Source organism: Callithrix jacchus, chromosome 9, assembly GCF_049354715.1.
Source record: "Callithrix jacchus isolate 240 chromosome 9, calJac240_pri, whole genome shotgun sequence".
Classification (NCBI taxonomy): domain Eukaryota; kingdom Metazoa; phylum Chordata; class Mammalia; order Primates; family Cebidae; genus Callithrix; species Callithrix jacchus.
Genome location: NC_133510.1, coordinates 66,695,007 through 66,706,574, shown reverse-complemented (window position 1 = coordinate 66,706,574; position 11,568 = coordinate 66,695,007). Strand labels below are relative to the sequence as shown.

The following is an 11,568-nucleotide window of genomic DNA, read 5'->3' as shown; positions in this document are numbered from 1 at the left end:
AGGCAGAAGAATCACTTGAACCCGGGAGGCAAAGGTTGCAGTGAGCCGAGATTGTGCCATTGCACTCCAGCCTGGGTGACAGAGTGAAATGCTGTCTCAAAAAATAATAATAATAATAATAAGCAGGCAATTAATGAGGAACTGAGCTACAAGCGCTAAGACATTAGTGGAGGTGGGGAGACGGAGGGCACCCCAAGGAGCACACTAGAGGGCTCGAAGGATCCCTTGATAGAGTGGCTGTTATATGGAGTGAGTGGCCTATAGGACACATTTGGACACAGATTGCCCTCCGAGGAGAGGAGGCTGGGGAGCCACACAGCTTTTGTTTTGCCAGGTGGGGTGTGCAAGCATTAGAGCATTCAGAACAACAGGCAGGGAGATTTTATTGATTTTTGCAGCATCCACTGTGGGCTGGCTTGGGCTGTGGGCAGTGGATACCGAGTTGGCCTTGCAGAGCCGGCTGATGCGGGGAGCAGGCCAAACACATTCAGGAAGGACATGGCTGCTGGGTCACTCAGTAGGTGATGGATGTCTTCAGACTTGACTCAACTGTCTTCTTCAGGATGGTGTGGCAGCTGGAGCCAGAGCTGGAGCCAGACACAGAGCAGGACCCCAAAACCGGGTCCTTCCCAGAGCCCAGGAGGATGCTGGAGCCTCCAATCATGATGCTGGTGCAGCGGGACCCAGAGCTGCCTTTGCCGCCACCGAGTCCACAGGTGCCCCCCAGGCCTCCACCAACTCCTCCAGACACGACAGCACTGCCTCCCACTGAGGCTGCCAAGAAACGCACGGGGTCAGAGCAGGGTCCTCAGTTCCCCAATCCCACCCTCAAAGCCCCCTGATACTCACAGATAGTGACCTGGTTGGGACACTCCCCAGACATCCTAGGGGAAAAGGCACAGGAGAAGGATGTGCTAAGAAATACTGCAAAGAATGCATCCCCACGCTCTTTTAAGCCCCTCAGAGCAGGTCACCCACCCTCTCGGCAGATAAAATCCAGTCCCCAACTTAAAATCCTTCTCTGCAGAGTTGCTTGCCCTTAGTGACTCACGATGTCAGGAAATCTCTCAAAATCCTCTTCAGCAAGCAGCTCGCTGTGTTGACTTCCCATCCTCCTCCCCCACCTCATATTCCCAGGTCCCTCCCAGCCTCCCTCACCTGTACTCCTCGCTCTCCAGCAGCCTGCGGTAGGTGGCGATCTCCACATCCAGGGAAAGCTTCGTGCTCATCAGCTCCTGGTACTCACGCAGCAGCTGGGCCAAGTTCTTCTTGGCCATCCTCAGAGCGGCCTCCAACTCATCCACCTTGGCCTGAGCATCCTTGAGGGCCAGCTCCCCGTGCTGCTCGGCATCAGCAATGGCGCCCTGCAGGCTGGCATTCTGGAAGTGGGGTGGAAATGAGCAAGAAAGTGGCTGTAAGTTCAACATGGCCTCCCAAAGCACCCACCGTGGATATCACTTGATGCCTGGGGCTGATCATAATCTCATGAGCTCAAATTTATCCGTGGCTGTCTGTACCAACACCACCCCTGCAACAGGCTCCACCCATTCTAAGGAAAGGTATTGCTTCCTTCACTTCTTTACCTCCTGCAGTGGGTTGAAGAGTATCCCCCAAAACTTTCATGCCCACCCAGGACCCCAGAATGTGATCTTATTGGAAGTAGGCTCTTTACATGATTATATCATACCATATTTAGGGTGAGCCCTAAATCCAATGACTGGTGTCCTTATGAATAGAAGAGGGAACACAGAGACAGACACAGAGAGAAGAGCTCCTCAGAAGAGAGAGGCCGAGATCAGAATGTTGCAGCAATAAGACAAAAAATGCCAAGGAGCTCCTGGAGCCTGCAGAAACTAGCAAGACCCAGGGAGGACTCCTCCCGCTGCACCTTCAGAGAGAGCACGGCCCCGCTGACACCTTGATTTCAGACCTCAAGGCTCCAGGACTGTGAGAGGTTACATTTCTGTTGCTTTAGGCCACCCAATTTGTGGTGATTTGTCGCGGCAGCCGGGGGACACTAGTACACCTCCTACACCACCTCCCCAAGTGCTCTTTTCCTATATCTCCCCACCCCCAACCCTCGGCACTTTACCAGAGTCTCTCCCAGGGTGCTTAGAGCTCTTCCTGTACCATGGATCACCATCTACAAGGCTCCTCCTGAGGGCCATCACAGTTCTTCATTTTTTTCAGATAGTCCCATTTCAAATACTTTGTCCTGTTGTCAGAATACATCAAACCATGTGCCTCAATTTTGGGATTAAAAAATATCATCTCAGCCAGGCGCAGTGGCTCACGCCTATAATCCTAGCACTTTGGGAGGCCGGGTCGGGTGGATCACGAGGTAAGGAGTTCAAGACCAGCCTTACCCACATGGCAAAACCCCATCTCTACTAAAAATACAAAAATTAGCCAGGCGTGGTGGCACATGCCTATCTATAATCCCAGCTACTCAGGAGGCTGAGGCAGGAGAATTGCTTGAACCCAGGAGTCAGAGGTTGCAGTGAACTGAGATAGCACCACTGCACTCCAGCCTGGGCAACAGAGCAAGACTGCATCAAGAAAGAAAGAGAAAGAGAGAGAGAGAAGAAAGAAGGAAAGAAGAAAGAAAGAAAGAAAGAAAGAAAGAAAGAAAGAAAGAAAGAAAGAAAGAAAGAAAGAAAGAAAGAAAGAAAGAAAGAAAGAAAGGAAGGAAGGAAGGAAGGAAGGAAGGAAGGAAGGAAGGGAAGGAAGGGAGAAGAAAGAATCTCTTTACTTAAAATAAAAAGCTAGAGGAAGGATGAAATCCCTATCTTATTAGCCTTACAGTTGATTTGCCCTCACATCTGACTCAGGAAGGAAGGAATTACCTAAAGGCTCTCATTATTCCATTCCCACTCTGTGGACAGAAACATAATCTCTACTCTGTAGATGAAGAAACAGAGGCTCAGAAAGATGAGTGGCAGAACTGTGACCCTAACCCACTTGGGCCTGCACAGGGGAGCCCAGTTCATCATGTTTGTGCAGGAAAAGGAGCAGGAGACAGTGCTATAGCCACAGGAGTGATTCTCTCAGGGAGGCACATTGCTGTGTGAGGAGCTGTGATTCCCAGGCCTGGGTACCCAGTACACACTCCAGAGTGCTGCCACTGGACTCTGAAGACCACATGCTTCAGAACCAGCTGGGCAACCTCATTTAAAAAGCAGATTTCTGGGCCCCATTCTCAGAGATTCTGACTCCTCAGCTCTGCCAGGAGGCCCAGGAATCTGCATCTTAACAGCCACTGCAGAGGATTCCAAAGCAAGGGGTCCAAATTTGTTGGTCAAACAGTGGCAACAAATTGAGTAGAGGACCCATCACAGTCATCTCAGCCTCTCATTGCAATTAAGAGCCAGAAGGATAGTTTGGGATGAAGTGTGGGTTCTGGATGCTCCAAGAACCCTCCAGGAGGGCTTTGCTTGGGAGTCAAGGGACCTCATGTGACTTTCGAATCAGTCTGTAGTGCTTGAGGAAATGGCCTGACTCTGTGGTCTCTGCTCTCCACCCTCCATTGATCCCCAAATTGATCTTTGGGTTTAGGAAATATGAGTGCAAGGATATATTACAGTTTGAGAATTCATAAACACTTCACATCTAGAAGTGAGGTCTCTAGCCCTCGGGAGGAGCAGGAAACCCTCCCTCCTCTTGTCAACCCCTCCCTCTATTTCTGACCCTTGTAAAACTACCTAAGGAGAAGTTAGCCCCACCCTGCTGCCCACCTCACCTACTCTCTGAGGCCCTGACTCCCAACTTCCCCAACAGGGCACCAGGACCTTCAGTATTTGACCTTAAAGTCCCTGCTGGGCTTGAGAAGTAAGAGTCAAAAGAAGAGATGAGATGTGGGCTGGGCGCGGTGGCTCATTTGCCTGTAATCCCAACACTTTGGGAGGCCGAGGCAGGTGGATCACCTAAGGTCAGGAATTCGAGACCAGCCTGGCCAACACAATGAAACCCCGTCTCTACTAAAACTACAAAAATTAGCCAGGCGTGGTCATGGGTGCCTGTAATCTCAGCTACTCGGGAGGCTGAGGAAAGAGAATCGCTGGAACCTAGGAAGCAGAGGTTGCAATGACCCAAGATTGCGCCATTACACTCCAGCCTGGGCTGACAACAGCAAGACTTGGTCTCATAAATAAATAAATGAAAAATACGTGGCTAGATGCAGTGGCTGGCGCCTGTAATCCCACCACTTTGGGAGGCCAAGGTGGGCAGATCACTTGAGATCAGTAGTTTGAGACCAGCCTATCCAACATGGTGAAACCCCATCTCTACTAAAAATACAAAAATTAGCCAAGTATGATGGCTGGTGCCTGTAATCTCAGCTACCTGGGAGGCTGAGGCAGGAGAATCACTTGAACCTAGGAGGCAGAAGTTGCAGTGAGCCCAGATCGCGCCACTGCACTCCAGCCTGGGCAACGGAGTAAGACTTTGTCTCAAAAATAAAAAGTAAAGAACCGAGAGATGAATTAACTGTCTCCCCAAGGGGCTGAAAGCAAGATGTACACCTGGACATAGACTACAATGCTATCAGGCCCTCCCCAACACCAGGGGTGTGCAGTGCAGTGGCACTGTCCCACAGAAGCCAACAAGCGGCTAGAAGTCACAGCAGGAAGGCTGAATTCACCCTAGATGGGGCTTGAAGTTCTCTTCTCCCCAAATTATTCAAAGCTCCAGCCAGTTATCAAGGTCCTTGACACAAACCCACTGGCAGCCCTGACCAGAGAGAGAGAAGCTAGGAACTGGGGAGTGAGTTGAAGGCATGAAGGCAATGAGAAGACTTTTGGGGGGTTCTGGGAATCTACCTGCTTCTTGAGGTTCTCAATCTGACTCTGCAGCCTCTGAATCTCTTGGTGCAGCTGAGAGATCTCGACTTTGGTTTCCTGAATGCTGTTCCCATGAATCTGGGCAGATACCTGAAGCTCCCGGTACTGATGGGGAAACAGAGGAGACACCGTTAGTTGAGAAGATCACCACCTCTGACCATCTCGCCATGTTTGGAATGCCACCTCTCACTTCCTTATCTGGAGTGTGTGTTAAGTGTCTGCAGCCAGGACACGGTGGGATGTGCTCCTAGAAGTCCAAGCTTACCTCCCACAGCTCCCCTGTCTCGCCTCCCTCCTGCGGGGAGAAATGCCCCTGCCCACCCAGCCCCAGACCTTCAGGGAGGTAACTGGAACTACCCCAATGGAATCGAGGTGGATGACCACCCTCAAGTGGGGGCATGGAGATCCAGCCACTTCCAGCATGGAGCTGCCCCCCAGGTCCCACCACCTTGGTCTGGAACAGGGCCTCAGCCTCAGTCTTGCTGGTCCGGGCTATCTCCTCGTACCGGGCGCGGACCTCGGTGATGATGCTGCTGAAGTCCAGGTGGCGGTTGTTGTCCATGGACAGCACCACAGATGCGTCGCTGTCCTGGTTCTGGAGCTGGGCCAGCTCCTGCCGGGAAGACAGACTCAGTGTCCACCCACCCCCAGCTCCCTATCCCCTTGAAGCCTAGCACAGGTGAGCAGGATGATGAATTTCTGCCTACACGCCATTGCCCCCATTCATGCCAGGTGGCATTGAGTATGCCCTGCCCACCTTGGGACTCAATCTCCTCATTCAAAAACGAGGGTCATATGAGGTGGTCTTTGAGGTCTCTTGCAACTTGGACATTAATGGAAAATGGCCTGCAAGGCCCAAAATCACCCAGCCTCCATCACTCCTCAGAGTTCTTCTTTTTTTTTTTTCTGAGATGGTGTCTTGCTCTGTTGCCCAGGCTAGAGTGCAGTGCCGCGATCTCAGCTCACTGTAACCTCCACCTCCCCAATTCAAGCAATTCTTCTGCCTCAGCCTCCCTAGAAGCTAGGATTACAGGTGCATGCCATCACGCCCAGCTAATTTTTGTATTTTCTCTAGAGATGGGGTTTCACCAGGCTGGTCTCAAACTCCTGACCTCAGGTGACCTGCCTGCCTCAGCCTCCCAAAGTGCTGGGATTACAGGTGTGAGCCACCTCGCCCAGCCCTCCCCAGACCTCTTATCACACTTCTCTCTCTTGCTCCAACTGCTCTGGCCACAGTGGCCTTCCTACATTTCCTCAGACCACATGCTCCCGTTGTGGGCTGCAGCCACTGCCCAGAACCCCAGAAACCCACCTGCACGGTGCGCTTCCTCATCTCCAAATCTTTGCTCAGATTCTCTCTCCTAAACAAGGTCTATTCTGGCCACACAATTTGAAATCGCCACCCGCTCCATGTTCCCAATCCTCCTTTCCCTGTTCTCATTTTCCTTTTTCCATGGTGTTGATCGCCTTCTAACATACTATATAATTTCCTTATTTCCTTATACCTTATAATTTCCTTATTCACTAAGCAACTAAGTCTGTTCCTCATTGCCTGTCTCCCACTAGAAAGCAAACTTGGGATTTTTGTCTGGTTATTCCTTGATGTATCTCCAGGGCCTAGCAATTCACATAGCAAGTTTTCAGCAATTGATTGTAGAGTGACTGAATGACCCAGAATCTAAGCCACCCTAACAGACTTCCCCTCCTGGCCACTCTCCCCATGGCCACAGGGAGCCTGCCCACCCAGTCCCCTCTCTTGGCTCTCGCCTGCCCTTTGTAGAGCCTCACTTCTTCATACAGACGCTTCAAGAAGCAGATGTACTCCCTCAGAGTTTCCAGCTTGCCCTCCAACTCCATCTTGCTCAGGAAAACCCCATCCACATCCTGGAGACAGGGGGAAAGAAACCATGTAACCCCCTCTTCCCCTTTGGGGCCCTTTGGGGCTCAGGAATTCTGTTGATGGACTGCTCAACACCCATCCACCACTGCCTCCAGAGACCCTCTCCTTCCTCCTCCAGCCCCACCCTGTCCCGCTCTCTCCTTTGTCCCACATTGACCCAACATCGCCTCCAGGAAGTCTTCCCTGATTAATTGTAGCCAGTTCTGCTTCTTCCTCTCCCTCCCTGCCCTCTCCTGCAGTGACATCAGAGCTTGTCAAGCAGTCGTTAGTCAGATCTTATCTTGGGGTCCCTGTGTCTAGGCAGATGTCCTATTTCCCCAGGGGACCCCTGCAGGCAGAATGATAGCCTGTCCTAAATCAGGACCTCCCACACTTTCCCTCCCAGCTTAGGGCTAGGCTCCATGCACTGTGGATGCTCAGGATATAAGTGGAGCACTGGCCCCCACCCTCACCTTCTTGAGGACCACAAAGTCATTTTCAAGTGTGGTGCGCCTGTGGGCCTCCTCCTGGTACCTGCCAAATAAATAGAAAAGGATGCAGTTCGAGGCTCCACGGTCAGAGCCAATTACCCCATCTCCAAGCATGACCTCCCTGAAAAGGACTTCTTGCCTTAGAACGCCCCAAAACAGGACAGCAACCAGCCCTTCTCCTTTCCTGCCATGTCCTAGCTGTGTCTCTCTGCCACTCTTTCAGCCCTCGTCCTTGTCATGACGACAGCCACATTGTTCAGTTTGTAAGGCACATTCAGGTACCTTTTCTCATTTGCTATGCACACCCATCACTGGAGGCAAACATTTGGGGCTTTATTAGAGAGATTAGACAATTTGACGAAGACCCCACAGATGACTAGGTAAGACAAAGCAGACCCAACCCAGGTCTCCTGCCCCAATCCTGGGCTCCTTCCAGACCCTTCCTTCCTCCACCTCACATTCCATTGTCCCAACCGTCCTGGGAGGTCAGAAGGGCGAGTGACATTTCCCAAGTTTACAGAAGGGAAACCAAGGCTGGGAGAGATGAGATGCCTTAACCAGGTCACACAGCTACCCCTCACTCACAGTCACCCCAACCCAATCACCCTATTAGTCCAGGGCTCTCTCCACTCCACCAGACGACCTAGGCGTGGAACCCAGAACCACAGCCCATCTGTGAATCGTGTCTTGGGTCTGAGGATGCCCCACTAAATCGATTTCCTTCCATCTCTGGAACCAGAGAACATCTGAATCACTTTAGCCCACAGCCTGCTGAACAGGAATTTCTCAAGGAAAAAAAGCCACTGGGGCACATTGTTTAAATAAGCCCTTCCCAGCCTTGACCAGAAACACGGGCCCTCGTAGCTGGGGTGTGTAAGACATTGGTCTCCCTGCCCTTCCTCTGGGGTTCTCCAGACCTGGGTAGGGGCTGCGGAATCTCCTTTACCTGTAGCAGGTGGGCACCTGAGAGGCTGGGGAATGGGGACATAGAGGGTAGAGGGGAGGCCAGTCATGTGCCTCTGGATGCTCAGCATGTGGGACACCCCCTGGCTGACAGACCCAATCTGAGTCCTCCCAGACCCCACCCACACCGCATGGGGAAATTTCTGTGTGCCTACTTGGACTTATACTCCTCCTCTTGGTCCCGGCAGGCCTTCAGCTCTGCATCCAGAGCCCCTCGTTCTCCCTGGAGCTGCTCCAGCTGCTTCCTGAGCTGGGCCAGACAGGCCTCAAAGACAGGCTCCAGGCCCTGCGGGCGGCCTCTCACCCCCTGCTGTTGCAGCAGGCACCACTTGGTTTCCAGGACCTTGTTTTGCTGCTCCAGGAACTGCACCTGTAGCACAGAGGATCCCTGAGGCTCCGGGGACTCCCTAGGCAAAGCCTCCGGAAAGCAAAGCCTGAGGGACCCTCCCGTCAGCCTCACATTTCCCCTGCCTCCCAGCCCAGCCTGGGCAGGGGGAGCCTTGTGACCTTCATGACACTCCGAACACACCAAAATAACTGGACAGACTAATGGGGAGGGTTCTTCCCCCTGCTGACTGGCCATTCTCTATCCCTGAGCCCCAATCATGGAACAACAGGGTCTCTGCACAGCCAGAGAGAGTCCTGTTAGACCACAGGAGGGACTTCCCTGCTGCAGACGTCATTAGGAAAGTGGAAGAAGGAGGCCAAACTTCCCATCCCAAGTCCATCCACAGCAGCTCCTCCAAGGGAGGCACAGAGACAGGGGCTGGGCTGAGTTGACCCTCACCTTGTCAATGAAGGAAGCAAACTGGTTGTTGAGGGTTCTGATCTCCTGGGTCTCCTGCGTCCGCACCACCCGGAACTGGGGGTCAATCTCCATCTTCAGTGGGGTCAGCAGATTCTGGTTGATGGTCACTTTTTGGATGCCCCCCGGAGGGCACAGGGAAAGTCCAGGCCCACCACTCTGCTCCCCAAACCTTCCCCCTGACCCCCAGGTGCTCCAGCGAGAGCCCCTCAGGCACCCCCCAAAGGAATTAAGGCTCCTGCTGCTGAAGCCAACACTGCTGCAGCCCCTTGAACAAGTGGAACAGGCTGAGCGAGTGCTGAAGCCCCTCTGGGCCCGGCACGGGGAGAGAGGCATGGCAGAGACAGGCAGTCACACAGCTGCAGACCAACAGACGGATTGTCAAGGTGTGTGCGTTTCTGCCCTGGGGCCCCAGCACGAGACTTTTATCCGCTCCTGTACCTGGGCTGGGCCTTGGAGAGCAAGATGCTCTTGACCTGACTGTGTCTGTCACTTGGCTCCAGCTGACTTACTCTGACATGCCTGGAGAACAAGTGTCCGGCATGTGCAGAGCCAAAAGAGAGGGAGACCCAGACCCTGCCCTCGGAGCTCCCGGGCTGGTGGAGAAATAGGCATCCCCAAAGACAAGGAAGCAGGAAGGAAACTGGGACTTCAGTGCTGAGGGACAGGGAGGGATGGCCCAAGCAAAGCCACTGAGGCCATTCCGGGAAGGCTTCCTGGAGGAAATAGGGAAGCAGCGGGAGGTTGCAAAGGAAAGAAAGCTAGAAGGGGTTCACAGGAAGCCTCAGAGTGCCCTGGATTCTCAGAGAGAATCCGCCTCAAGGAGCTGGAGAAGGAAGGCCCTTGCAGTGCCACAAAGGGAGGAGGTTAATGGAGGTGTTATTGCCATCGTTGGCTAAAAGACACTCCAGATTTGGAAATGAAACAGAAAAACAGGGTTTCCAAGTCCCTCCTCTTGCCCAACCCAGCAATCATCCATGAGCCACCACCCCACTGAAACCAGGTATCTCCATCCAGGATCACATGGGACAGCGCGTTTCTGACCCAGCCTGTGGTTCTGTTCCTTCCACAAGTACTTGGGGTCAGGCCCATCCACCTGCCACCAGGCTCCACTTCCTTGGGTTACAAGTCAGAACCACCACCCAGGCTCCAAAATGAACTGTGCACTTAGGGCCAGGCACAGTATCTCATGGCCATAATCACAGCACTTTGGGAGGCTGAGATGGGTGGACCACTGGAAGTCAGGAGTTCGAGACCAGCCTGGCCAACATGGTGAAACCCCATCTCTACTAAAAATACAAAAATTAGTCAGCTGCCTAGGAGGTTGAGGGAGGAGAATTGCTTGAACCCAGGAAGCAGAGGTTGTAGTGAGCCAAGATTGTGCCACTGCACTCTAGCCTGGGGAACAAAGCAAGACTTGGTCTCAAAAAAAAAAAAAACCAATGGGCATTTAGAAAAATACTCCTGACAGGCATGGTGGCTCATGCCTCTAGTCCCAGCACTTTGGAAAGCCAAGGCAGGTGGATCATTTGAGGTCAGGAGTTTGAGACCAGCGTGGCCAACATGGTAAAACCCCATCTCTAATAAAAATACAAAAATTAGCCGAGTGTGGTGGTGGACGCCTGTAATTCTAGCTACTTGGGAGGCAGAGGCAGGAGAACTGCTTGAGCGTGGGAGACAGAGGTTGCAGTGAGCCAAGACTGTGCCACTGCACTCCAGCCTGGCCAACAGAGCAAGGAAGAAAGGAGGAAGGAAGGAAGGAAGGAAGGAAGGAAGGAAGGAAGGAAGGAAGGAAGGAAGGAAGGAAGGAAGGAAGGAAGGAGGGAAGGAGGGAAGGAGGGAAGGAGGGAAGGAGGGAAGGAGGGAAGGAGGGAAGGAGGGAAGGAGGGAAGGAGGGAAGGAGGGAAGGAGGGAGGGAGGGAGGGAGGGAGGGAGGGAGGGAAGAAGAGAGGAAGAAAGGAAAGGAAGAAACTCCTAAGGGACTGGGAGCAGAAACAGGACATTTGGGGTTCCCCACAGGACAGTCTCTGCCTCTGGCCTGAAAGTCTGGTGGGTGGAGGAGCACTCTTGAAATCTGCTATTTCAGTACAACCTCCCTGCAGTGGCAGGACTCCTGGAAGGAAGGCGTCCAGTAGACTCCACTTAAGCTCTTCCACCACTCGCCGGCAGAATTGGACCACCCTAATTTGGGAGAGTATCTCAAATGTCTTATTTACATGGCAAGGGAGCGATTTCTCCCTATCCCCCTTCCCTTTTCTAGAGCCTGGTACATTCGCAAGCAAGTTACATTGCCTTTGACTATGCGACTCAAAGCAAGGACGAACAGGCTCAGAATAACAAACACTCAAGGGATGTGCTATGAGGAAGTCACTCTCAGCAATTTGAACAATCCTTCAAATACTCCACCCAAGGCCAGATAACAGTGAGTGTACCTCTCCTCTCTCCAGAGGATTAAAAGCCCCTTCCTCCTTCCTCTGGCCCCAACCGGCAGCACGCCTGAATAAAACTAAATGGCAGGTGACCTCAAGTGGAAGAAGAGGCAGGACCTTCAGTGGGGGGACCAAACGAGTTCAAGAAGCAAGGGACGAGGTG

General features: G+C 52.7%; 1 protein-coding gene across 1 annotated transcript; it reads right to left on the bottom strand.

Annotated features, from left to right (window-relative positions):
* Window positions 1-239: 239 nt before the first annotated feature.
* KRT78 (keratin 78) lies at window positions 240-9,376 on the bottom strand. The gene is made up of 9 exons (XM_002752510.7): window positions 8,959-9,376; window positions 8,327-8,541; window positions 7,191-7,251; window positions 6,627-6,722; window positions 5,287-5,451; window positions 4,818-4,943; window positions 1,159-1,379; window positions 850-884; window positions 240-774 (listed from the first exon to the last, which is right to left on the bottom strand). The coding sequence occupies exons 1-9, from the start codon at window positions 9,310-9,312 to the stop codon at window positions 515-517; spliced, it is 1,533 nt and encodes a 510-aa protein (XP_002752556.3). The 5' UTR covers window positions 9,313-9,376; the 3' UTR covers window positions 240-514.
* Between the last annotated feature and the right edge of the window lie 2,192 nt (window positions 9,377-11,568).

What these genes read in the sequence shown, in the direction of transcription:
- KRT78 (XM_002752510.7), bottom strand. Translation starts at nt 9,312, where the DNA reads ATGCCTCTCTCCCCGTGCCGGGCCCAGAGGGGCTTCAGCACTCGCTCA. An exon ending in ACTTTGTGGTCCTCAAGAAG is followed by an intron (nt 6,723 to 7,190) that starts GTGAGGGTGGGG and finishes CCCTGTCTCCAG; the next exon opens with GATGTGGATGGGGTTTTCCT. An exon ending in TGAAGCGTCTGTATGAAGAA is followed by an intron (nt 5,452 to 6,626) that starts GTGAGGCTCTAC and finishes TCTTCCCGGCAG; the next exon opens with GAGCTGGCCCAGCTCCAGAA.